Consider the following 27,946-nt stretch of genomic DNA (forward strand, 5'->3'; position numbering starts at 1 on the left):
GAGCTGCCCTGCCTGCCCCAGACAGAGGTGCCTGGCCAGCCCTAGAGCCACCATTTGCCCTGGGGAGCTTGTAGCCAGGGCTGCTGCAACAAACAGCCATGCAAGCATATGCTGTGCACCCGGGGGCGGGGCGAACGTCCCAGGGGGGAGGGACAAGCATTCCCAGGGGGGCGCCGTGGCGAGTGTCCCAGGGGGTTAGATGCCCATGGGGGCGGAGTGAGCCGCCCATTGGGGGTGGAGCAAGCTGCACATGGCAGGGGAGGGGGGTGGAGAGGGAGCCATGCCGCTTTGCCAGCAGCCTTCCTCCCTTCCCTCTTACTTTTTTCTTTTTTGAATTTTTTAAATTCATTTTTCTTTCTCATTCATTACACACATCTCACATTCATAACATTTACTATGCAATCCCTCCTCCCTCCCCCCCTAGGCTCCCCCCAACTTCCGCTTCTGGTTTGTTTCTCCTTTCTCCCACTTTGCTGCCTCTTAAAAGAAAAAGCTACTAATAACATATTTATACAATAACTTCAAACCTAAAAATAACAATAAATACATCATATTTACGCGGGTGGCCACAGAGCCTAGGGCTTTCCAATCAGAAGGTTGGCGGTTCGAATCCCTGCGACGGGGTGAGCTCCTGTTGCTCAGTCCCTGCTCCTGCCAACCTAGCAGTTCGAAAGCACGTCAAAGTGCAAGTAGATAAATAGGTACCGCTCTGGCGGGAAGATAAACAGTGTTTCTGTGTGCTAGTCTGGTTCACCAGAAGTGGCTTAGTCATGCTGGCCACATGACCTGGAAGCTGTACGCCGGCTTCCTCAGCCAATAAAGCAAGATGAGCGCTGCAACCCCAGAGTTGGCCACGACTGTACACTGGGTCCTGGGCCTCGAAGGTCCGGGGGTTCCTGCCTTCCCCCACCACTACCTCATCCTGAGCTCTATCGGGGTGAAGGCGGTCCAATCTGATTGCAAGGCGCCGACCCATTAGTAGTTCAGCGGGGCTCCGGCCAGTCGTTGAGCTGGGGGTGCTGTGCTGTGCTAGAAGGAATGTGGCAAGGCGGTACTCCCAATCCCCTTGCGTCATGCAGCGAAGGGTGTCCTTGGTGGTCCGCACCATGCGTTCTGCTTGGCCATTGGTGGCAGGATGGAATGGCGCCGAACGGATGTGGCGGATGGCGTTCTGCGCTGTGAAGGTTTGGAATTCTCCTGACGTAAATGCAGTCCCGTTGTCTGAGACGAGAGTGTCAGGGAGCCCGTGGGTTGCAAACAGCCTGCGTAGTACCCGGATGGCTGCGGACGTAGAAGTGGACGGTACCAGTGCGACTTCCAGCCATTTGGTGTAGGAGTCCACCACTATGAAGAATGTTTTCCCCTGAAAGGGGCCAGCGAAGTCCACATGCAGGCGTGACCATGGTGCTCGGGCGGACTCCCAGGACTGGACTGGGGCCCTTGGGGGATCTGGGCGGGATTCTTGGCAGGCCTGGCAGTGTTTGACCCAGGCCTCTATCTCTCCGTCGATCCCCGGCCACCACACATAACTCCTGGCAAGGGCCTTCATTCTTACTACCCCTGGGTGTGTCTCGTGTAGGGCTGTGAGGACCCTTTTGCGGAGGGGCTGGGGAACAACGACCCTGCTTCCCCATAACAGGCACCCCTTGTGGGCCGACAGTTCATGTTTGCGGGTTGTGTAGCCGGCGAATTCTGGCCCGGGGCTGCTGCTGGGCCATCCCCTCCACACCCAGTCCAGGACCCGGGAGATGACCCTATCTTTCTTGGAATGGTGTGCAACTTCTTGTGCCTGAATGGGGCGGTCGGGAAGCAGCTCCAGGCTCATAACCTCTTGTGCAGGTGCTGGGTCGGGGCCTGTTTCCGGTAGTGGTAGCCTGCTGAGGGCATCCGCATGGCCCATCGCCTTCCCCGGACGGTGAATCAGTGCATACTGGTAGCTGGCAAGGAAAATTGACCACCTGAGGACGCGAGGAGACAGCACTTGGGGGGTCTGCTTTTCAGGGGCAAATAAGCCAAGCAACGGCTTGTGGTCAGTCACCACGGTGAAGGGCCGCCCGTACAAGAAATCATGGATTTTTTTTACTCCCTTCACGATTGCCAGACCCTCCTTGTCGATTTGCGAGTAGTTCCGCTCGGTTGCGTTGAGTGTCTGGGAAAAGTATGCCACCGGTACCTCTCTTCCATCCGGGAGTTGGTGTCCCAGGACAGCGCCAATTCCATAGGGCGAGGCATCGCATGCTAGCACCACCGGCAGCCTCTCGTCGAAGTGTGCCAAGACCGAGTTTGAGACAAGCAAGTCCTTGACTGCCTGGAATGCGGCCTCCTGACGCTGGCCCCACACCCAAGGGGCCCGCTTGTCCAGGAGTCTGTGTAGGGGCTCTGCTACCGCCGCCTTGTGGGGAAGGAAGGAATGGTAAAAGTTCAATAGTCCCAAGAAGGCCTGAAGTTCAGTCTTGTTCTTGGGCGCTGGGGCATCACAAATGGCCCGTACCTTGTCCCCAGTCGGGTGGACCCCTTCTGCGTCCACCATAAATCCCAGAAAGTCCACCTGAGGCACTCCTAGTAGACATTTTTCCCGCTTCACCTTGAGACCCGCCGTCTGGAAACGGTGCAGAACGGTGCGGAGGCGGTCCTCAAACTCCTCTGGTGTGGGCCCGGCAATCAACACATCATCGAAGAAGGGGGTGACGCCAGGAATCCCTTTAAGTAGAGAGTCCATTAGATTCTGGAATATGCCTGGTGCCACGCTGACACCGAATTGCAGCCGCTTTACCCTGAATGCTCCTCTGTGCGTCACAATCGTCTGTGCCTCTGCTGTGGCCTCATCTACTGGCAGCTGTTGATATGCTTGGGCCAAGTCCAGCTTGCCAAAAATTTTCGACCCAGCCAGGGTGGCAAGAACATGGCTGACCACTGGCACTGGGTATGCATGGGCCGTGAGGGCCTTGTTTATGGTACATTTGTAGTCTGCGCAGATGCGGACTGAACCATTAGGCTTGACGGGCGTGACGATTGGGGTTTCCCAGGGGGCATTAGGCACCGGCTCCAGCACTCCTTGCTCCACGAGCCGGTCCAATTCCTCGTCTATACGGGGTTTCAGGGCGAACGGGACCCGGCGGGCCTTGAGCCTGACCGGTCGTACTGCGGGGTCAAGCTGTAGAGCAATGGGGGGGCCCGTATACTGTCCCAATTTCCCATCGAAAACCCCCGGAAATTCCTTGCATATGGCGTCCATGTCCACTTGTAAGCTAGTGTGGTTCACCCCGGTGACGGCTAGCCCCAGTGGTCCAAACCATGCCAATCCCAGTAAGCTAATGTAGGGGCCCTTGACCACGAGCAAGTCCAGTTGCCGCGTCCGCCCTCGGTATTGCACCCTGAAGGTCCCCACCCCCATTGTGGGGACCTTACGTTTTTGGAAGTCCCGGAGGGTGAATGGGGCCGGCCTGAGTTTGGGACCCCCAGTAGGACACAGTTTCCTTAATGTCCTTGCCGAGATTATGGATAGAGTTGAACCCGTGTCAAGCTCCATGCGGCATGGGGCCCCCTCTATCTGTACCTCTACATAAATTTTCTCTACGTTGGGGTGGGGCAACTGGTATATCTGGAAGTCCGTGAGCTCTGTCGAGTTGCCTTGGTGCGTTGGGCCCCGGGACCTGGGGCTCTTGGATTGGTCATCTGATGCCTGGCGTCGGGTGGGCCGAGCCCGACACACCCGGGCGATGTGTCCCAATTTTCTGCACTGCCTGCACTCTGCGTTGCGGAAACGGCAGGTCCTCCTCTCGTGACTTTCTCCACAGCTTGCGCAGTTCCCTCCTTCTCGTCGAGGCAGCTGTGGTATGTGGGCTGCTTGAGTGCGCTGCTGTACTCGGTGCACCTCCTCCCTGTCGGATCCTGAGTCGTCGGTGAGGTCTTCGTGGTGGACCCTCGGTTGGGACAGCTGGCTCGGCCGTGCCTCTTGCGTCGACCTCTCGGCAGCTTCCGTTGCCAGGGCCTCCTCCAGAGCGACCTGGAACGTTAGGTCCTTCTTAGCGTAGAGGCGTCGTTGCAGCTTCTCATCCTTCAGGCCACCGACGAGGCGGTCACGAAGCATGTTCTCCAGCTCTGAGAAGTTGCAGAACCGGGCGGCTTGGCGGAGAGAGGTCACAAACCCAGTTATGGTTTCCCCAGGGGCTTGCCGCTTTGCGTAGAAGGCATTTCGACGAGCCACCACTGAGGGCTGCGGCGAAAAGTGCCCCTTCAGCTGTTCCATTATTGTTTTGTATGGAACAGTAGCGACGTCTTCAGGCACAAGGAGAGCCTGGGCGATTTCAAACGTCTCCTCTCCGCAGACGCTGAAGAATATCGCCCTCTTCTTGGCGTCTTCTTCGTCGGTGACCCCTTTGGCTTCTAGGAGGAAGGTGAAACGGGAGGCGTACGCTTCCCAGTCTCCAGATGCTGGGTTGAATGGCGAGAAGCTGTTGTCGGTTGCCATTCTGAGTTCCTTGTGTCCCGGAGCTGAAGCCTGGAACACGGTGCGAGGCAGCGGTGTGGCAGGTGGCGGTGCTGCGGTGCTGTGTGTGGCAGTCAGCTCAGCGGGATCCCATCCTCGTCGCCAGTGAAATATACTCAGAGTCGCGAAGTGATTTCAATTCCGGAATTCTACTGTAAGCCAATCATGTGCAGCCCATTGTGTAAATAATGTATATAAAGCAGATGCTTTGAGGGGACTTTCATTCATTCCTCCTCACCACTATGAGCTGAATAAAGAGCATGAAATCACTTCGCGACTCTGAGTATATTTCAGGTCCCTTTACCTTTACTTAATTCTTAACTTAAAGATAGCTGCAGTACTTCTCCCTTTCATCCTCTTTTCCTGTTAGTTTTAATTTGCTATTACACTGGTACCTCGGGTTAAGAACTTAATTCGTTCTGGAAGTCCATTCTTAACCTGAAGCTGTTCTTAACCTGAGGTACCACTTTGGCTAATGGGGCCTCCTGCTGCCGCCACGCCGCCACGTGATTTCTGTTCTCATCCTGAAGCAAAGTTCTTAACCCGAGGTACCATTTCTGGGTTAGTGGAGTCTGTAACCTGAAGTGTCTGTAACCTGAAGCGTCTGTAACCCGAGGTACCACTGTAATGATAAAGCTCTGTTCAGTATAGCATTGCTACTGTAATAAGCACTGTCAATATATTCTTACATTTAAAAGACATGGTTCTAATTGTGCTTTTGCAAAAAAAAAAAAATTCAAAAGATGGGGGGAGAGGTATTTCTCTCCTTAAACTATCCTGGCTGGAACAGCAAAAAATTGGCAGAATTTTTAAGGGGTTACATAAGTGTAGTAAGTTGATTTTGGAACACACCACCATGGCTCCAATTCAAGTCAGGCTTGTATTTCACACAAACAAAGGCCTTTTCAAAAATCAGACAAGTTCAATGGTATGCAAATACCGCAAATAGTACTTATATAAAATAGATTTTTTAAAAGCTTTTTTAAAAAAACAAACAAACAGGCAACATCAAAGGATTAGGAAAAACAACTATGAGTAATTCAAATAAATATCAGAGCATCATTATGCCTTGAAAACTCTTTCACCCAGATCCTTACGGAAGTCAGTACAAAAAAAAGAGATACCTTATAAGTCATTAAAAGGTCTGCCAACAGAAAACAAATCTTTTCTTTGATGGATTCTGAATGTAATCCCAATAAATTCTACACATTTAAAATGCAGTTCCAGGTACAAAGGACAAAATAAAATGTAGTATGGAAGATCTTCTATCCACATATTCCCCCAAATACATCTATGCTACGCCGGGAAAATCTGATCATCTTGGCCGTCAGTCCTAGCCAATGAAAACATCTGGAAACTGAGAGCTGTAAAGGCTTGCTTGAGTCTAGGAAAACTAGGATTAATCAAACAGGAAGATCTGTAATGGTCATTTTAAAACAGTCAAAACCACACAGCTATACTTCCCCTTTACATCTGTAGGTGAGGCAGTAGAAGTGCTGGACTAGTGCCTTGCTTTGGTAACAGACTGGATTACTGAGGCTCAATCCAGATAAGACTGAGGCACTGTTAGTGGGTGGTTCCTTAGATTAGATGAATGGGAGGCTGCCTGCTCTTGATGGAACTATACATCCTCTGAAGGAGCAGGTACACAGCTTGAGGATCCACTGCTGTCACCTGAGGCTCAGGCGGTCTTGGTGGCATGGGGTGCCTTCCATCAGCTTTGGTTGATGGCCTATCTGACCAGGATAGCCTAACTTCTGTTGTCTCTGCTCTAGGTTAGATTACTGCAATATGTTATACCTGGGGCTGCTTCTGAAGTTGGTTCAGAATTCAGTGGCTCACTGGGGCAAGAAGGTTTCAGCATATAAAGCCATTCCTGGCCCAACTGCTCTGGCTGCCAATTAGTTTCTGGGCCCAATTCAAAGTGCTGGTTTTGGCCTATAAAAGTTTTATATGGCTCAAGACCGCAATACCTCAAGGAGTGCCTCTCCCCATATGAACTGACCCGGACCCTGTGATCATCATTTGAGGCCTGTCTTTGTGTGTCTCAAGAGGTCTGGAGGGCGGCAGCATGAGAACAAGCCCTTTCTGCAGTGGCTGCCCACTTGTAGAAGGCTCTCCCCAGGGAGGCTGACCTGAGGAGCTGACATGGAGCCCAAAAGATCACAATTTTCCCTAGCAATGCAAGGGAGGTATTGGAGGCCCATAACGCTTTCTCTGGAACAAAGGTGTAGGACCCCAGAATACAATGCTCATGTTTCACATGTTTTCTGTGCAGACGTTTGCCCATGCTTTTCTGAGCAGAAAAAGCTTCAGCTCTATTTTTCTAGCTGTTCAAGGAGTGACCCCACCTTTATGGGCAAATCCAATCTATTTGTGGGGGTTATAGATATGTGCGTGTTCGTGAACATGTGTACAAGAATGCTTGTGTTCAACAGGGGCATGGGGCATTCCCTCATCCCCTTTCCACTATATATGGAAATGGCAATGCAGGTGGCGCTGTGGTCTAAACCACTGAGCCTCTTGGGTTTGCTGATCGGAAGGTCAGTGGTTCGAATCCCTGCGACGGGGTGAGCTCCCGTTGCTCTGTCCCTGCTCCTGCCAACTTAGCAGTTCAAAAGCATACTAGTGCAAGTAGATAAACAGGTACTGCTGCAGTAGGAAGGTGAACAGCGTTTCCGTGCACTGCTCTGGTTTTGCCAGTTGCGGTTTAGTCATGCTGGCCACATGACCCGGAAAACTGTCTGTGGACAAACGCCGGCTCCCTCGGCCTGAAAGCGAGATCAGCGCTGCAACCCCATAGTCGCCTTTCACTGGACTTAACCATCCAGGGGTCCTTTAGCTTTAACTTTATATATGGAACCATAGGAACCCATAGGAACAAAAACATTCTCATAGCTTAAAACATCCAATGTATTGTTCTAGTCAGTGACTTGTTTGTTATTTCTAGGAGTGGTTCTCGGTGTTGGTTCTCCTCCTCACATTTTACCTAACAACAGCATGGATATTCTCTGAGCCAGCTCATGAAATACCTCAGGCATTCCTTGGTCAACTAGATGATCCTTCCTTCAATTATACAGAACTTAGAATCCTGTATACTCCAAGAACAAAGATGGCAATGGAAATCATGGAGAAAGTAAAAACCACCTCTGTCATGAAAGGTATATACTATCTATTAAAACATTTTGCTACGTTATTTCTTTAGTAAGGCTTAAGTTGAAAATGGATGAGCTCTGGAGGCTATTTTCTATGACAGGAGTGTGATCTAGAAGAGATAGGCAAATAATGAGTGTCTTTGTCCATGTGCAGAGTACCCTTTTGTCCCCCCAGAGTGAATAAAGCAGAGGGTTCCCCTGTCAAACAGCCCTTTTCAGGCAGGATTGAGACCTCTTCTGAGGAATCAAGCCATCTGTCAACAGCAGAACAGTGTTTCTTCAACTGGGGACAGGGGACCACCAGAGAACCCCAGTGTTTTGGCCTCCCTGGCTGCACCTTTTGGGGGGGGGAGTGGGTAACTTTGGCAGCTTCCCACAGGCATGCAAGAGGGAGGTGGTTAGGGAGTGAGATTGCAGCATGCAAAGTTGTCTGTGGTTTCCTTATCCTAAGCCAGGCATAGGCAAATTCGGCCCTCCAGATGTTTTGGGCCTACAATTCCCATCATTCCTGACCACTGGTCCTGTTAGCTAGGGATCATGGGAGTTGTAGTCCCAAAACATATGGAGCGCCGAGTTTGTCCTAAGCTCTATAATCTTGTGAGATGCCCATGTCATAATGATACACTTGAATTGCTTGCAAACTCTACACAAGAAGCCATTTCTCTCACTCAGTCTCTCTGTATGGAGGCTCATATAGTAACTGCATTTTTTTTGAACTAAAGGTATAAGAGTAGAACCGGTAGAAGATGAAAATGCAATGGAAGCCGCGCAAAAGAATGAATATGATGATGATGACTATGAATATGTTGGAGTTGTTTTTCAGGACGACACTTCTTATCGACTCAGATTTTCTTATCCTAGAGTGGTTTCTCCAAGCGCTAATGTTGAAGAAATCGGTAAATCCAATATGCCTTTGTATTTACATTCCATTTCTTAGATATTCATAGGTGTACTGTGCAATCAGGTGCAGATCTGGACCCACATGTTAAGATGAGTAAGCTTTTAATGTAGAATGGACAGCTGCATATCTATCCTATACATAGACCTAAAGGTACAGGTAAAGGGACCCCTGACCATTAGGTCCAGTTGCGGACAACTCTGGGGTTGTGGCGCTCATCTCGCTTTACTGGCCGATTACCGTCATACAGCTTCCGGGTCATGTGGCCAGCATGACTAAGCCGCTTCTGGCGAACCAGAGCAGCGCACAGAAACGCCTTTTACCTTCCCGATGGAGCGGTACCTATTTATCTACTTGCACTTTGACGTGCTTTTGAACTGCTAGGTTGGCAGCAACGGAAGCTCACCCCGTCGCGGGGATTTGAACCACCAACCTTCTGACCGGCAAGTCCTAGGCTCTGTAGTTTAACCCACAGTGCCACCCGCGTCCCTATATATAGACCTATAAATAATTAAATACTTCTGCTCCTTTTTCTTCATGTAGGAAGATATTTAAAGTAGTCATGCACACATATTCATCTACTTGCTCCTCTCCTCTGTCCCTGCTCTGAGCATGCATAACTTTTAGGCCAGAACCCTGTGGAATAGGAGGTGATAAAGCATTTCTAACATATATGTCCTACTTCAGAAATGAGACCAGATAATTCAGAACGTCAAAATCCGAAGAAAATTTCAGATTAGGATACTTTTGGAAAGCTTTTAAATTATGTTCCTTCAGACCTTTCATAGGATTTACCGAGCAAATAATCTTTTAGAACATTTGATATTCCCTTCTGATTAAATCTGGTTTAATTACCGTACATTTTCAATGCTTCCATAACTGTAGGGAACCTAATAGAATGTGCATATAACACACTGTCCACGTCTTCTTCTTCTTGCTTGTAGATTACTGTTACAACTATACATCAGACTATTGTAAAAATCCAAAATACTGGTTTCAAGGATTTCTATCACTGCAGTCCAGCATTGACAGTGCTATTATTGAAGTAAGTAGCGTTATTTTATTATTTGAGGCATTACACTGCTGTATCATATTAGTCTCCCTATCAAGATATATATTAAATGTAATATAAAAATGTGGAAGTCTGACAACAAAGTTAACCCAAGCCCAGCCTTAAGTCTGAGTTGCTTCCTTGACAATACAACAGCTCCAGGCTCCAGCTTTCTGTATATATGGGGAAATAGACCCTCTGCAACACAAGTACACACTTGAAGAAACACATCTGGACTGTGCATTAATAAATGAGTAGGAACTGTACACTTGAGTACCATTAAAAACTGTTTACTTTCCCTCTTGCATATTCATCATCAGGAAGGTGTCCTGATCAGGCCAGGTGAGTCTCAATTTTCAGGGAAAGGGTGGAGTAACCCCATCTAGAACCAGGTCGAAAGGACACTGGGATCAGAAACACAAGGGAAATCTCAATCCAGAAACAAGCAATAGTTCATAACAAGGTAAAAAAGGTAAAGGTAAAGGGACCCCTGACCATTACGTCCAGTCGTGACCGACTCTGGGGTTGCAGCGCTCATCTTGCTTTATTGGCCGAGGGAGTCATGTACAGCTTCCGGGTCATGTGGCCAGCATGACTAAGCCGCTTCTGGTGAACCAGAGCAGCACACGGAAATGCCGTTTACCTTCCCGCCGGAGCGGTACCTATTTATCTACTTGCACTTTGATGTGCTTTCGAATTGCTAGGTTGGCAGGAGCAGGGACCGAGCAACGGGAGCTCACCCCGTCGCGGGGATTCGAACTGCCGACCTTCTGTTTGGCAAGTCCTAGGCTCTGTGGTTTAACCCACAGCGCCACCCACATCCCCTCATAACAAGGTAGGGCAGATTAAGTGAAACACGCAGTTCACAAGCATCTGGGAAATGAAAGACACAAATTGTTTTAGCAGCTCCCAGACCTCAGCTGAGTCAGTGATGGGGAATCTGTGGTCCCCTGATTGTTGTTAGCTTCCAACTTGTATCAGCCCTGCATGGCTAATGATGAGGGAAGATGGGAGCCGGAATTCAGCAACATCTCAAGGGTCATAGGTCCTCCATCCCTGAGACTTATATAGTCTAGTCCAGAGGGTCCCAAACTTATTTGGCCTACTGCCCCCTGGAAATTTGCCGTCTTTAATCAAACAAACAGAAAGATGCAATGATAAATTTGCCTTCTTTTATGCATCTATATTTCTACCTAAGTCCTACAACACAGTAAAGAAAGATGCTGTTGTAAATAAGACACCTTGAAGCTTGACGTTATAAATAGGCAAGCAAGCAAGCTGCGATCCACTTCCTGGGCCTGGGCGAAGCTGAAAAGGGTTCACCGAAGCCTGGGAAAACCCCTAGCCTCCAGCACAACCGCCGGATCCAGGGGAGGCATTGTTGCCATCCCACGACTGTGCCCAACCTGGCGATAAGCGTCATTGCACAACAGATGAAACATGTATGAATGGTTTTTCAGAATTTTCTCCTCTTCTTTCTTTATGCTTCCACTGCTCCCTTATTTTTATTCAATACCCCCCCAATTGCACCAGAGGCTTCTACTGCCCCCCTGGATCGTCCCAGTGCCCCCCAGGGGGTGGTATTTGTTATATAATGAAGTTCTCACCCTGGGCCAGCAAGGGGATACTGTAGATAGTTATGCAAATAAGGGATCGAAAGTGCCGTTCAGTGATTGGATAGTTTTAGAAAATTGTTACAGTTACATTGTACTGGAACTCTATATAAGCAGGTTGACTGAACCCTTCAGTTCAGTTCTGTCCTGGCCTGTGAATAAACAAGAGCTGTTTGAAGAATCGCTGTGTCATCTGATATGTTCACCCACAACCTAGCAGTATTGCCCACTTTGGGAAACACTGGTCTAGTCTGACAAACTTCACCCAGGCCCAGCTGCAAGCGCTCAGCCTGCTCTGCAGGAGCTTTTTACTGTCAACGAGTCCCTTATAGTTTTATTAAGCTGGGCTCTCTGTCACAAGGCCTTTTGCTTTGTGACTGCCCAAGCCTAGATTTTCTTGCATCTATGTATTCTAGGGCTAGGAGGCAATTCAACTTCTGCTTCTAAACAAAGTCCTAAATGTATACCTTCTGTATACCTGAAGGAGCACCTCCACCTCCATCATTTAACCCGGACACTGAGATCCAGCTCCGAGGGCCTTCTGGAAGTTCCCTCATTACAAGAAGCAGTGCTTTTTTCTGGGGGGGGGGGGAATGCAGGGGTATGCATACCCCTAAACATTTTGTGAATCTTTGTACTTTTGTCCATTTACTGTATTTATTTTCCCCAATTTGAAATATAAAATGGTGATTTTCTTGAGTCAAAATGAGAGTACCCCTAAACATTTTTTAAGGAAAAAAATCACTGGCAAGAAGTGAGATTACAGAGGGCCTTCTTGGTAATACTGTGGTTTAATAATTTGTTGGAAGCCGCCCAGAGTGGCGACATGTGAAGACCTTTTTGCCATTGAGCTATGTCTGCAAAACGGGGATAAGCAACAGGTTCATGTGGCAATGAGAATTGTGAAATACTCCAGAACTGTTATGAAATTGTTCAGTGACTTTTTCCTAACACTGTTGCCTTCCTAATTTTAATTTTTAGCTGATCACCAATCATTCTGTTTGGGACGAAATGAAATCTATTGGTGGCATCCGTATGAGATCGTCTTCTCTTACTCCTTCAGATAGCTTAGCAAACAACCTGACCTTTCTGGCTACAGTCTTGTGCTTCTCTCCATTTTTGTACTTCTTGTCACAAAATGTTTCAGGAGAAAAACGGAAATTGAAGGAGATGATGAAGACAATGGGGCTACGAGACACAGCATTCTGGTGAGCTATGGGATTGGCTTCCTATGAGAAAAAGGATAAAAGAATGATACGAGGCCCCTAGATCTGAGTTTTTGTATTTTAGACTATAGTTCCTTAATCATAATAGAGATTGGACTGGAAATGTTACCACCTTGGGCACTCTTAGGTCTTTAGACAACACTGAACATGGAGGTGCTGCTTCAAATGGGAACCTGAGTTATTTTCCCTCAGCATAATCTTCTGGTACTCCTACCTTGGCTGTGTTGCCATTGGGTTGTTTATTTCCACTTTCTTACTCTACATCATCAGCTGCCATTAGCAAGGGTGAAGAGCATGGTTCCATCTGCCTAAACATTTGATCCCTTCCAGGAGAAAAAAACTCCCTCAGTAAGAGAATGGCAAATAAGATTTTGTGAATACAGTGGTACCTCAGGTTGCATACGCTTCAAGTTACATATGCTTCAGGTTACAGACTCTGCTAACCCAGAAATAGTGCTTCAGGTTAAGAACTTTGCTTCAGGATGAGAACAGAAATCGTGCTCCGGCGGCGCAGCGGCAGCAGGAGGCCCCATTAGCTAAAGTGGTGCTTCAGGTTAAGAACAGTTTCAGGTTAAGAACGGACCTCGGAACGAATTAAGTACGTAATCAGAGGTACCACTGTACATAGAATCAGCAAGACTTAAAGCAGTGGTAAGAGGCCAATCAGACCAAAAACTGAGGAGTGGACTTGCGTGAAGGAATACATCAAAAAACATTGTTCTGGTATTAATATATCAATATGCAATGAATGAAACTTATAGAGTAAAAAATTAAGAAGAAATGGGTATAAGATGAGATAGTCAAAAATAATATTGATAACACAGCGAAAAGAAGAAAAGAAATAAAGGAAGCCACACAGAGGTGGAGGGAAGTCAAGATTTATATTTGCATGTTTAGTTAGTTTGTTTGTTTTCTTTTTTGTAAACTAAGTTGAGAGGTGTATGTATGTGTGTATAATAAGTTTGTTTTGTGTTTTGTTTTGTGTTTGTTTGTAAGTATTGTATTTATCAATAAAAGTTTAAAAAAACACCATTTGATCCCTTCCAGTCATAAAACAAAACTTCCATGGATGCTTCTATGTCAAATTTCTCACTTACGCAACTTTGAGTGTCGTCTTTGTCCTCTTTCATTCTGCATAGCCTTTATCCCAATCACGTGCCGGAGTTCAAATTGTCAAGAAGACTAACAGGATTTTTCCATCCTAGGCTATCCTGGGGTCTGCTTTATGCTGTGTACGTTGCGATTTTGTCCTGTCTATTGGCATTTCCCTTGATGGTTTCCTATTTGACTGCAAGTACCTTTCCTGCAGTATTCCTTCTGCTCTTCCTTTATGGCATATCATGTGTGAGTATGTGGATTTTATTCTATAAAGTACTTAATTCGGGGGGGGGGTGGCAGCAGTCAGGCCCGTGCAGGGGGTGGGCAGCTGAGTACTTTGCCCCAGGCCTTGGAGGGCTAAGCTGGCCAGGGGCTCCCTGCCAGGACCCTGCCAGACATACGTTGTCATGCCAAGAACATCTCATGCCTCCCAGCCAACCAGGAACTTTATGGGGGAAACAAGACTCTGGCCCCATGCTTCAGACACAGGCCTGGCTGCAGTTAAGCCAGCAGAACGCTAGCTGTCGCATTCCAAATACAGTGGTACCTCGGGTTACAAACACCTCGGGTTACAAACACTTCGGGTTACAGACTCCGCTAACCCAGAAGTAGTACCTCGGGTTAAAAACTTTACCTCAGGATGAGAACAGAAATCGCATGCCGGTAGCGCATCCGCAGTGGGAGGCCCCATTAGCTAAAGTGGTGCTTCAAGTTAAGAACAGTTTCAGGTTAAGAACGGACCTCCGGAACGAATCAAGTTCATAACCAGAGATACCACTGTAACATTTTCTCCTACATTTTGATTGTGGTTTGTCCTCTGAGTAAGGATGCCCTCTGTACACAGTTGGAAAGAAACTTAGGGTAAGCCAACTGTGCCTTTTTCCAGATTTTATCTTTTTTAAACAATACCACCACCACCACCAAACGTCCTTCTGAGGATTGTTGGAAGGAATTCGGAGATGCTATGGGGCAAAGAAATCATTTAGTCCTCTTCTTGAGACACTATGCCAACAATGGCTCAGGATAAGAAAGGTTTAAATATTCCCTTTTGGGGAAATGGTCCTGTGTTTGAAGAAGGCAGTCGGTGAAGAACTTGCCCTGTTTGCTCTCTGTTTGTATCTCTTAACATTATTTTAAAATTAAAAAAAAAATATGGACAGGTTTCAAGTGACATCCAACATTGCATGAGTAGATATCTGCCTGTGTAATGGGACTTCCTCTCCTCCACCCTGTAGCCCTTTGTGCACAACCTCCCCATGTAACAGATTGTGGAGGTTACTGGCAAATGGGATTAGTCATGATTAACCTAATGAGCATATATGTAAAATTAATATGCCCCCACCAGACACGTATCAGTTTCACTTGTTTACATTGAATTGCATTTGCCATTTGACCACCAATTTACCGTATTTTTCGCTCCATAAGACACACTTTTTCCCTCCTAAAAAGTACAGTGGTGCCCCGCAAGACGAATGCCTCGCAAGACGAAAAACTCGCTAGACGAAAGGGTTTTCCGTTTTTTGAGTCGTTCCACAAGACGAATTTCCCTATGGGCTTGCTTCGCAAGATGAAACGTCTTGCGAGTTCTTGTGAGTTTGTTTCCTTCTTCTTAAAGCCGCTAAGCCGCTAAACCGTTAATAGCCGCTAAGCTGCTAATAGCCGCTAAGCCGCTAATAGCCGCTAAGCCGCTAATAGCCGTGCTTCGCAAGACGAAAAAACCGCAAGATGAAGAGACTCGCGGAACGGATTAATTTCAGCTTGCGAGGCACCACTGTAAGGGGAAATGTGTGTGCATCTTATGGAGTGAATGCAGGCTGCGCAGCTATCCCAGAAGCCAGAACAGCAAGAGGGAGAGCTGCGCAAAGCCTCTTGTTGTGCTGCCTTCCCAGCGAAGCAGGATGAGGGACGGAAGGGAGCCTTACAGGCGGGCGGACCAGCGGCTCCTTAGCCTGATCCTCCCTCCTCCTTCCTCTTCCTCTTCCTCTTGTTTTCCCCAGCTGCCTTGGGCTTCTTTTGAGCCTTCCTGAGAGCCCGGCTGCCCCCTAAGCCGGCTGCCTGGCTCTATTCCTCGCAAGCCCCTTGATGTGTTGGAAGCAGCAGCAGCAGCAGCAGCTGCAGCATCAGCAGCCCCTGGCAAGGCTCAGGAGCACTCAAGTGCATAGCACAAGGAGGGGAGAGGCCTCAGATGCAGAATATTTTTTTTTCTTGTTTTCCTCCTCTAAAAACTAGGTGCGTCTTATGGTTGGGTGCGTCTTATAGAGCAAAAAATTCTGGCACTTAAGTCTGTTGATTTTAGTGGGTCTGCTCAAAGCACGACTTACTTTGATAGCAATCCAATCTCTTTAAATTACAGTGGTAACTCGGGTTACATACGCTTCAGGTTACAGACTCCGCTAACCCAGAAATAGTGCTTCAGGTTAAGAACTTTGCTTCAGGATGAGAACAGAAATTGTGCTCCAGCGGCACGGCAGCAGCAGGAGGCCCCATTAGCTAAAGTGGTGCTTCAGGTTAAGAACAGTTTCAGGTTAAGAACGGACCTCCAGAACGAATTAAGTACTTAACCCGAGGTACCACTATAGTATCGAACTCAATTCCTGCTAACTGGTTGTTTCCTGTTTTTCAGATATGCTTCTGCTTCATGGTCAGTTCTCTCCTAAAGAAGCCTAAGACCACTTCATTTGTTGTCTTCCTCTTCATGTTTACTCTTGGAGCCATCAGCATTCTTCTGTTGATCAATTTAGTTCCTGCAGCTTTGAAATGGACTTTGAGTGTGTTCTGCCCCTTCGCCTTTGGTGTTGAACTGTCAAAGGTAGGGCACTGTGCTTTATTTGGAATGGAAAACAACATTCTACCCCCCCAACCTTGGTGAAGCTGATTTTCAGGCATGTTTTCAGTGGAGAGCAGAGGTGCCGAGTTGTGCCCAACATTGTGGGGCCTGTTGCGCATGTGACGAACACTGGGTTGGGAGGAGGCTGACTATGGAGGCAGGGGGCCAGCTCTCTCCTTTCAAAAACAGGAAAGTGAAACCCTGTCAGTTCTCCCCACCCTGCCCTACCATGCTGGCCTGCAGCCCCTTATTTCTTTTCCTGCTCTCTGTGTGTCACATTCACAGCAGAGCATCTGTTTCTTTGCCCCTGTACCTGATGCAACAAATGCCACAGCACAGCCTAACCCTTCCTGACGACTCTCTTCAGCACGGTAATGGTAGAAACCATGCCCCCCCCTTTCCCAGCAAAGGCGTAGCTGTCGGCTGCCCCTTGCCTCAGCCCCGGGGCTTGCAGCTTCCTCTCCCTCAGCCTGGGGCTGAGGCGGAGGGTGGAACAGGGGGCAAAACGGGGTGGCTCAGCCTGCCTAGTGACACCTCCTGGAGGAGGCCAATAGTGGGAGGAGGCCTAGCATGGGGGGGGGGGGCTCAGCCCCATCCCAACAGACTTGGGAAGGGGTCTGAAGGAACCTCAGCCCTATAGAGTTGGCGCCTGTTGTGGAGAAAGATCCCAACCATCATGGTAGCACAGGCATTTTCCAGGGCTGGCCCTGCCATGCAGTGGCAGAGCTTCATGCTCCAGCACCGGGGGGGTGGAGAGCTGGTGGGGGCAGGGCTGGCACGCGTCCCAGGGGGCGCGGCATGCCACCTGCAGGGGGCCAGCCACGATGGCACCCTACCAGGATTGCGCTGCCAGGGGCGGTGCGCTCCCCCAGCACTCCTCTTCCTCCACCAGTGCTGCCATGCACAGTGTAAAGCAGGGGAGGACATTGCTGTGTGTGCCACATGACATGCCCTGTGCCTCCGAAACTAACCTGCTGCCCACAGGTGCAGTGGTGTTGTCCCGTCACCAGTACTGAAGTAAGGTCCAGCTTCTGGTCCAGATGGCTTCTGCACATGGAGAGCTGAGGGGAGAGCACCCATTTACCCTTTCCTTTATGCAGGAAAGTGTGTTGGGCAATCCCTGCCCTTTCCATTCGCCTCTCTTAAGGGATTCTGAGAGTGAATGTACAGAAATCTGTATACAGTGAATGCTCAGGTTGCGAACGTGATCCATGCAGGATGCATGTTCGCAATCCGCAGCGTTCACAACCCATGCGGGTTGCGATTCAGTGCTTCTGCACATGCGCAAAGTGTGATTTAGCGCTTCGGCGCATGCACGACCGCCGAAACCCGGAAGTAATCTGTTCCAGTACTTCTGGGTTTCGGCGGTCCGCAACCTGAAAAAACAAAACCTGAAGCATCTGTAACCCGAGGTATGACTGTACTGATACAACAGGTGCTCCTCTGTATTCTTTTCTATTTTACTTAACTGTGATCCATGCTTCGCTTACGTGGGGCTAGCTTTTAAACAACAGGCAGGTAGCGAGGGGCTAATTCCATTTCAAACTTTTCTTCCTCCAGTTTTGACCCACGGGGACTTAGATGTTGTTCTTTCCCCCCACAGATTCTCCATGTTCAAAAATATGGAGGAAACTTCACCTTGTCTAGCCTAATGCATGAACCATGCACATATATCCTGGTTTTTGACGGTACTTTATATATGTTGCTGGCCCTCTATTTTGACAAGGTCATACCCGGTAAGCATACGACAAGCATGCTAGCTGCATAATTGCTGCTTTAAAACAGCTGCATCCGTTGCATTTGTTTCTGGGCCCAGTTGAAGATGTTTCACACCACTAGTGTTTAAAACCCTAAGCAAATATCTGAAAGGCTTGCCTCCTTCCCCACAGACCCTCTCATCTGTTGACTTTAGTAGTGGTTTATGTTCTTGGTAGGGACGCGGGTGGCGCTGTGGGTTAAACCACAGAGCCTAGGACTTGCCGATCAGAAGGTCAGCAGTTCGAATCCCCGTGACGGGGTGAGCTCCCGTTGCTTGGTCCCTGCTCCTGCCAACCTAGCAGTTCGAAAGCACATCAAAGTGCAAGTAGATAAATAGGTACCGCTCCGACGGGAAGGTAAACAGCATTTCCGTGCACTGCTGTGGTTCGCCAGAGTCATGCTGGCCACATGACCTGGAAGCTGTCTGCGGACAAACACCAGCTCCCTCGGTTTGTAAAGCGAGAAGAGCGCCGCAACCCCAGAGTCTGTCACGACTGGACCTAATGGTCAGGGGTCCCTTTACCCTTTACCTTTATGTTCTTGGTAAGAACATCAAAGAGCCAAAGAGCCAACAAGCCCAGGATCCTGTTCTCACAGTAACCAACAAGATACCTGTGGGAAGTCCACAGAAAACTTGCAAGCATTCAGTGGAGAAAATGGAAAAACATGCAGTGGAAGCTGTTTGACTTCTGAGGCGCGTTTGAAAATGGAAGCATTTACTTCTGGGTTTTTGGTGTTCGGGTCCCAAAATGTTCGGCTTCCAAGACGCTCGAAAACCGAGGTACAACTGTACTTCCATTGCTCTCATAAGTTTTTTTGAGGAGAGGGGCACTCCCAAGCTGTGGACTTCTCTCTCCCAGATGGCACTTTCATTGTATGGTTTCTTTATTAAATAAATGTTATTAAGTTCCATAGAGAAAAATACGAAAGTTAATATCTTTTTCCTTTAAAAAAACAACCACCACCAAATCAAACCAAGGCTTTTATCTAAATACAATAAAAACAGAAAAATGGGAGGGGCAAGGGAGAGAGCTAGAGAAAGAAAAGGAAAGAAATAAAAAGAGAAGGAAAGAGGTTAAAAGAGAAAGAGAGAACAATAAGGTTCAGAAAATAAAGGACTTCCAATTGTTCATCTGTCCACTATATATAAAAACAATAGTCACTTCATCCAATCCAATATAACACCAAACAAAACTGTTTTTTATAAACAAACATTATCTTCAATCCTCAAATTCAGATATCAGTATTTTATTTTATTTTTCATGCAAAAGTCCACGAGGGAGTTCCAGTCTTTAACAAATGTTCACAATGCATTAAACAAGGCCAATTTCTCCATCTCTGCTAAGTCTGTTAGTTTTAACAGCTGTTCTTCTGTTGTTGGTAATAGTGGGCCTTTCCATCTTTGTGCATATAAAAGACTTGCAGCCACAATCACAATATTGTAGCAAAGTTCCATAGTCTTTTTCTAACTGTATATCCATAAGTCCCAGTAAGAAGAGTTTCTGACATACTGCAGGTGTACCTCCTGGCCTTTGAGATTTGAGATGTACTCTGGTCTTTAACATAGGGATAGGATCCACCTTATTCTTGTGACAATAACCATACTTTTTCGTCTATAAGACGCCCCCGTGGATAAGACACCCCTTAGTTTTTGGGACTCAATATTAAGAAAATGGGGAGATTGTCCAGAATGGGAGGAATGCCAAAAAAAGCTCACCCAAATTCCAAACGTTTGCGATCGAACGCAATGCAGAAGCCTTCTATCGTATTTCCAATCGACACCAGCAGCCGCCAATCACACGCCCAATTGCCGCAGCAGAGCCCAATCACCAGCAGCCATTGTCGCAGCAGCGACCAATCGCCAGTGGACATTCTCGCAGCAGCCTATCACCCGCGACCAATTGCAAGCAGACATTGCCGCAGCAATGCCCAACCACAAATGGACATTGTTGCAGCAGCACCCAATCACAAGCGGACATTGTTACAGCAGCCTATCACCCGCAATAACACCAGTAACTATCTACTACTCAAGACAGAAATCATTTCCACAGTCCTCCCTCTGCACTACCCATGTATAAGACTACCCCAATTTTTAAGCGTTGTTTTAAGGGGGAAAAACATCGTCTTATAGACGGAAAAGTATGGTAATTTGTCTTTAACTGTTTTTAAATATCTTAAATTGTTGTGACTGCTGTGAGAAGGGTGGGCAAAACAAAAATTAGAAGAAATGGCTTTTGGCTGGAAGATTGCATCTCTGTAGATTGCATTTCCTAACCTCTGATTTATTTCTTTGGAATTGACTTCTGTAATTTAGGAAGCCTTGTGATTAATGCCTTTTCTAAGGGAAATAGCATGATTGGAGCAGCAGTACTAGACCTTGCTTGAGATGTAGTAGCTTATATATTCTGTTTAAGATTCTGAAAACATAAGCATTATCCAAATATGGATTCTATGAAGGTATATTTAAAGAAACTTTGTTAGGTTTTAGGTCCTAGCCCTGCTTTCATCTAGGACAGTTAAAAGTGCATTTTACAACCCCTTTGCTTTTCCCTGCAAGATATGAGCAATCAAACCAGGAAGTCTCTAATTAACCATAGTTTCTTATTTTGCCTGAACCAGAAAATGACGTTTACTGGCTTTAGAGCAAGGCAAAATCCCGCTTTGTTCTGAAATTATCAGCCATAGTTTCCTAGTTCAGATGAAACACAAAGCTATGGTCAATTAGAGACATTTTGAGTTTAATGTGACTCGTGTGAAGGGAACAGGAAAGAGGCTGAGGCTTAATAAGCCAAGATATGATTGCCTGAATGCAACCGATGTATCTATTCGGTTAAAGTTATGTGACTTGTTCCACATCCACTACATATTTGAATGAATGACTGTTTAAGTAAGCTGCAACATCCATTTCCACTAAATGTTGGTCACTGAGACTGTGCTATAGAGAAGTAGCAAGGGCTGATAAATTTGAAGTGTGTTACATGTTTAATACCAAGAATTAATAGAACCTTTTGATGCATAAAACCTTTTTTATATGTGTATCTTAGACAAATATGGCGTGCCCTATCCTCCCTTCTTTTTCCTGAAGAAGTCCTACTGGTTTAAATCAAGAGGAAGCTATACCAGCACTGCTTTTACAAATGAACCAAGCCATGGTAATATCTTCAGTGACAATGCTGAGCTTGTGCCTCCGGAATTTGATGGAAAGGAAGCCATTAGGTAAAAGTTAAGGAGGCGTGGCCTTAAATAATTTTTTGAGCAAATTGACGCAGAAATCCTGCCCCTGCTCCAAGGATCTGTATGAAGTCAAAAATATTTAGTTTTTGTTTTCAGAGGGTATCGGGGAACATTGTTTTCATTCACAAGAGAGCGATGCAGACAGAAATATATACTCCTGTTGCACAAAATGCCAAGGAGTCTCAAGTATGTGGATGAGGTTGTTTATTGGGAATGACAACTAACCGAGCATATGTCTAAGAATTCTTTCTACCCATGTGCAACATTGATAGGGAAGTAAGATAATATCTGGTCTGAATTTGAAATAGTTTCAAAGTTGCACAGCTTGACCATTTCCCATAGAGATGATACACCACCGGGGAGATAGTTGTGACTGAATTGTAACTAAAATCCAGTATTGTATTAACCATTCGTTGTTTCCTAATCCTTTAGACTAAATAACATTAAAAAAACTTACAAAGAGAAGAGCAAGGAAACAGAAGCTTTGAGAGGTGAGGTGCTTTTCATGTTTTCTCGTCCGTTCCGTAGTGGGACTGGGCTGCATGCATGAAACTGTGTGTGCAGATTCAATGACTCCACTGCCTACTGAAGGAAAAGGAGAAAGTAACAATGGGTTGTGGGCTTGGAAGCAGAATAAGGAGCCTTGGCTATACGTTTGTGAAGCATTGCTCTGGAGCACAGGGGTCAACCCTCCTAATTTGCACTGTTAAATGTGGACAAGTAGTCTGGTTTCTTTTTGTTTTCCATTGCCTTTTCAGCAGGCTTGCCCACTCTAAGCTTTGTGGCTAATATCTAACCTCCCCTCAATGCAGTTACATTTATTGAGCGCTGACTTTTATGGTGGGACGAGGCGGTTTGTAGGAAATAATGGATTTCCCCTCTTCCTTTATTGATTCATGGGCTCACCACTGCCCCATGTTCAACTGCTTCTGCATTCATAAACAGCTAGGAGAATTGCTTCCACTGCACTCCCTATGAATACTGTACCACTTTTCTATATTACTATGTACAAGGCAGTTTACAGCAACAAAATATACAACAAAGAACACATACCTTTTAATAATTTGATCCAATACCAAAAGTCACAATCAAACATAACTTTAAAATGGAACAACTTAGATTATTGTATATTACTTTATTTGATGTATTAGAATCTAATAGTACACCATAAAATTAACTCTCAGAACATCAGCTGATAATAATTAAGCAAAAATTCACTCTTAACAATTACAATAATTACTAAACTACGATCAATAAAAATAACTGCAAGTCATGATGCATAAAATACCACAATGCATGTAAAAGCGTGGAACTGAGAAACAAACACACACACAAAATTATTTTTTAAACATCCCTGAGCATTCCATCAACAGCTTGCGGCAGATACAATGTCCTTTGGTTCATTAATCTCTCCTCCACAATCCTGATACACATACTGTGTGTGCATCAGTAATACTGCATACAAAAACCAAATTCCAAAACCTTTTATGCCTTTTTTTTTTACTCATTTGCACATGAAATACCAAATGCAAAAATAATCTTCATAAAGTTCATTTGTCACCCTTGAGGAGACATGACTCCTTGACACTGTCACTAACGTCCACAAATTAGAAGTGGATATCTTCAGGACAAAACCTACAGCTGGGGTGGACAGAAGGTAAATTGAATCCTAGGACTCAGCTATACTGTATAGCTGCAAGCAAGCAAATAAATAAACAAATAAACAAACAAACAAACAAACAAATAAATAAATAAATAAATAAATAGTGCTGTAAAGTGCATTATGCAATCTTACATTAGATGGTGATGGTGAGCTATGGCAAATTCAATACATTTTTCAAAACTTTTTAAAAAAAGCGTTTTCACAATGTTTTTTTATATGTGTCTCATTTCCATCATAGAATCTTAAGAGTTGGCAGGGACCCAAGAGCCATCTGCAATGCAGGAATTCATGATAATTGGAAAACAATTGGATCCGATCTTCTATGTAAACACAAGCAGCATTTTTGGACTATTTTATGAGCTCACAAAAGTACATGTATATATGGAACATAGGAAGCTGTATTATACCCAATCAGACCTCTGGCTCATCTGCACTGACTGTCCAGCAGGTCACAAGGGCTTATTGCACTGACATTCCCAGCCCTGGAGATGCTAGGGATTAAACTAGGGACCTGTTTCATGTAAAACAGATACTCTACTACTGTATTGTACTCCCCCCCCCGTACTACATATCACTGCATGCACAGTGATAAAAAACAAAAACACCTCTTGATGCAATCATATGACTTTTTGCAGTGCTTTATCAATGCATGCCAAAAATTCATACAGATATTGAAAAGTGGAGACAAATGAAATACAGTGGTGCCTCGCAAGGCGAAATTAATTCGTTCCATGAGTCTTTTCGTCTTGCGATGTTTTTCGTCTTGCGAAGCACGGTCCGTCGCAACTGCGCCTCTTCAAGCGGCTTTAAGAAAAAAGCGAACAAACTCGCAAGACGTTTTCATCTTGCGAAGCAAGCCCATAGGGAAAATTGTCTAGCGAAGCAATGCAAAAACCAAAAAACCCTTTCGTCTTTGCGAGGCATTCGTCTTGCGGGGCACCACTGTAAACTGACATCAGGACTATACATGCACAGCTCTCTGTACAAAATTTAGGATGGGGCGGGGAGGTGTAACAGTGGAAGATTTCTTCCTAATTCCCGACTGATTCCATGGAGAAGCAATATTCTGCAGTATGAAATTCAAGCATCCATTCGAAAATTCAAACAAGAATTTTGGCAGCATCCCTAGTGCTTGATGTGATGTGATGTGAGGAAATTAAAAATGAGCCATGACGGAAGTTTTGTAGGTTTACTCAGAAGTGAGATTTCAATGGAACTTATTAGTAAGAGGGTTTAGGAATGCAGCCTCCATGTACCTTGGCCGTTTTAAGAGCTAACTTCTGTTCTTCTGTTAGGCTTGTCCTTGGATATTTATGAAGGTCAAATCACTGCAGTTCTTGGTTGTAGTGGAGCTGGGAAATCAACACTGCTAAACATCCTTAGTGGACTTCTGAAGCCATCTGATGGTACGTATCAGAACTTTAAAATGAAGGAGGCTGCCACCCAAATCCATAAGAACAGGAGGAGGTTCCCCTTGATCAGACCAAAGCCTTAACAAGTCCATCATTTGATTCCCACAAAGGCCCACCACACGCCATTGGGAGGAGCACAAAGGGGGCAGTAGCAGTTCCACAGCAGTCAGTCTTCTGATTTAGCCATTGCGACTAGCAGCCACAAACATGTCCAAATCCCCTTTTAAGGCCATTTAGGTTGGGGGGCCATTGCTACACTGTATGGTGGCAACTTCCGTAGTTTAATTATGTGCTTTGTGAAGAACTGAGATTCGTTGTTGTCATTGAGGCTGTGAGGATTCCAAACAATCATACCTAGAATTGCAGTCTAGGTCTCATTTCCACTCTTAGCAGGACAGCAGTTAATAGGATATGTTGAAACTTTTATGAGAATTCAAGCAGCCTACACTGTTTATTAAGCCAACCTATTTGCTTCCTATTTGCTTATGTGTACAGGCTCTGCGACCATCTTCAAGTACAATATTTCAGCAAGGGAAGATATGGAACAAATTAGGGAGATAAGTGCTGTGTGCCCACAATTCAATGTGCAATTTGAATTCCTAACGCTGAAAGAAAATTTACGGACTTTTGCTAAAATAAAGGGGATTCCAAACAATGATATTGAGAATGAGGTAAGGATATATTTATATGGCAAGTATTTCGGTTCCGCCTCTCTATATTCTTTGTCTATTTTCTTTGTAAAACAGGTTCATGGCAAGGGATTGCTGCCTTATCTTTTGTTCTGCTTTGTATTTGAGGTTTACTCAGCCTAATTCAGAGAAAACTCATTGTGCTTAAGTCCCGCTGAAGTCAATGGGACAAATTTGTTGAGACCAATTTAAATCCTGTTAATTGCAATGGGAGAGGTGCAATAAATTTTCATTGGACTGGGACTAATTCAATAACTGAACAAAATATGTAAGCCTTGAGACCTACACAAATGAAAATTCTTCCAGCACTGTCTTTGTTATCATACTATGGAGGAATTATTTGAAGATTCTCTTGAGATGAGTTGAGTTGAGGCAAACCCCTCAACTGTCCTGATTTGACCAGGACATCCAGAATTACAGAAGCCATCCCAGCTCCTGATTGGATCCCGGGATGTACTATTTTGGCTCCCACAAGAGTGTGGCCTCAAAAGATGCCCATTTTGGGGGGCTGTGCTCTTGTTTGAGTCATGTGACGTGCATCCTGATTTCCCTCTGCGGCAGGTTGCAGGGTATGTTGAGATTCTTGCTGAGTATATGTATAACTCGGAGAAGGGCCTTCATGTGGCTGCCCCCTTTCTTTGGAACGGTATTATGGTCAAGATACGACAGGCGCCCATTATCTGCTCTTTCCAGAAACAAATGAATTTAATTTTTGACAGACTTTCCCAGCTGAATAAATGGATGTTTACCACAAGTATATACCTTGTATTGATTTAGTTTGTTTATTTAAGCATTGTATTTTTGACTTTTCAATTACACATACTAAACAAAGCAGAACAGTAATAAATTGATAAAAGAAAAGCTATTTTTGGGTGTAAGGCAAAGACAAGGGTGCATAGATTAGTAGCAGAAACAAGGCTCAGGAATGATTAGCCACAAAATTCTATAGCTGATAAAAAGGCATCTGTTGGGCTCATAACTTGAAACTGGGCATTTACAATCTACCTGATGCCGTCTACAAAAGTGCCACATTTCAAACTGATCCAATAAAAATGGGCACGATTACAGCAAGTTACAAAGTGCTGAAAAGTGGCGCTTTGACCTCTTTTTTTCCAGTTGGCAACAAATCATTTCGTATTATTTCTTTTAGATGTTGCAAACTACTGGTGTACTTTATCCATGCTTGTTGTGGACCAGACCTTTTCATTGTTTTGATGAAATCCTGATCAGCAGTTTGAAATTATTAAGGTTTTCCTGCCCAGCTGAAATCTATGGAAAACAAGGACTTGCAAAATAATGCTTGGTGCATGACTGAAGGCAAAAATGAAGGCAGAATGTTGCAGCAGGAGTCACCTAATGGATGCTGTGTGCAATGCCTTTTCCTTAGTTATTAAATATCACAGCATGGGTGCAGAAAAAGACATGATTGAAAAATAATGTAGGAATGGACCATGTTGTAGAACATTTAGCGGCAGATATTCAGGCAGCCGGTGCATATTAAAGTCTTAGTGTTGATGTGTTTGGGAGGGAACAAGGAGCAGGGGCTTAATGCAATCCCACTTTCTGCTTCTCAAGAGCTGATTTCAAACTCTAAACCTTCTTGAAGGGCTCCTTGAGTGACAGCTGTGCATCCAGAAAATGCAGCGTGAGCAGTACCGAACTGCCTCATGGACCACTCTTCACTAGATGAACCAATAGCGTTTTCCAGTCCACACATGAAACTGTACTGTAATCCCATTGGCATTCATAAAAAATAATAATAATAGCACAAGCATCGTTGCATAACCAAGCAAACCCTGGAATACAACAGTCTGGAGCAATGCCATTTGGGTTCTTCCAAAAACCTGCTTGAGCAAATGATCCTAATTCCAGGGACGACATCTCATCTGGAAATGCCTTATACTTCAAATATGAGAGGTTGCATAATATTCCATTAAGATTCGAACCTCTATAAAATAGCTTGTTGCTTTCAACCAACCAAGCGACTGAAAAGCAAGATAGGAAGAAATCCGAAAGAAGCCAACATCTTGGTGCTTGAAACATGTGTTTATATGCTTTACAGGTGCAAAAGCTAGTGACCCTCTTGGATCTCGATGCCATTCAAAACACCCAAGCTAATCGTTTAAGTGGTGGGCAAAAGCGAAAATTATCTCTCGCGATTACTTTCTTGGGAGAGCCACAGGTAGGTGAAGCAAGGTCAGGACAAAAGGACCTGTTGAACATATTTCATAAGTACTCTCCATCTTGTAATGCATCTACTGTTTCCTCTCAAAAGCAATGGAGTGTGTAGATCTCTCACTGATCTGTGGTCAGTCATGAAACTCCCTAATTTCAGTCTTATCTTTACTTCCCTTCTAAATTCCCATTCCCCAAACACTGTATGTAAAGTGAAGCTTTCACATTTAGTGCAAGATTAGCTTCAATTTTTTAAAAAATAATAATATGAAATTATTTTCCCCAAAACATTTTTTTAAAGCCGCATAACTGTTTATATTGTTGTGAGTTAACCCTGCACCCAGCAAGGGGTTAAAATGTAATGGAGGATGCAACTGTTGGAATAGCCAGGCCAGCTTCTTGGTGAGTTAATGGCCGTTAAGTATGGGTCCTTAGGGTAACAAAGGAAGTGGGCTTTGTGCCAGAGGCCAAATGAGTGGGCCCCTTCCCTCACCTGGCTGGTGGTGAGAAGGACAAGTGCCAGAGGTATGTGAGAGAGAACTGGGCGGGAAGCAAACAGCAGGCAGAAGTCAGAGAGTGAGAGCCATGTCTGATTTCTGTTTGAATCCAAGGCTTTGGCTACGGGAAAAGCAAGACCTTCTGGGGTGTTAATGCTGTG

The 27,946-nt window shown here is 45.6% G+C and overlaps 1 protein-coding gene across 3 annotated transcripts in view; it reads left to right on the forward strand.

Moving 5' to 3' along the window:
• Window positions 1-7,439: 7,439 nt before the first annotated feature.
• The window catches only part of LOC128407263 (ABC-type organic anion transporter ABCA8-like), a 55,587-nt gene continuing 35,080 nt past the window's right edge, over window positions 7,440-27,946 (forward strand). The window contains exons 1-12 of one of the 3 annotated variants that reach the window (XM_053375414.1): window positions 7,440-7,650; window positions 8,367-8,540; window positions 9,487-9,587; window positions 12,188-12,414; window positions 13,638-13,776; window positions 16,154-16,339; window positions 17,961-18,093; window positions 21,160-21,331; window positions 21,782-21,840; window positions 24,308-24,418; window positions 24,920-25,095; window positions 27,176-27,295. In XM_053375414.1, coding sequence (XP_053231389.1) covers window positions 7,602-7,650; window positions 8,367-8,540; window positions 9,487-9,587; window positions 12,188-12,414; window positions 13,638-13,776; window positions 16,154-16,339; window positions 17,961-18,093; window positions 21,160-21,331; window positions 21,782-21,840; window positions 24,308-24,418; window positions 24,920-25,095; window positions 27,176-27,295 — 1,647 coding nt within the window. In that variant the 5' untranslated portion in view covers window positions 7,440-7,601. The remainder of the gene's footprint in view (window positions 7,651-8,366; window positions 8,541-9,486; window positions 9,588-12,187; window positions 12,415-13,637; window positions 13,777-16,153; window positions 16,340-17,960; window positions 18,094-21,159; window positions 21,332-21,781; window positions 21,841-24,307; window positions 24,419-24,919; window positions 25,096-27,175; window positions 27,296-27,946) is intronic. The other 2 variants (XM_053375412.1, XM_053375411.1) reach the window with 2 other exon arrangements.

This window comes from Podarcis raffonei, chromosome 2 (genome assembly GCF_027172205.1).
Source record: "Podarcis raffonei isolate rPodRaf1 chromosome 2, rPodRaf1.pri, whole genome shotgun sequence".
NCBI classification, from domain to species: Eukaryota; Metazoa; Chordata; class Lepidosauria; order Squamata; family Lacertidae; genus Podarcis; species Podarcis raffonei.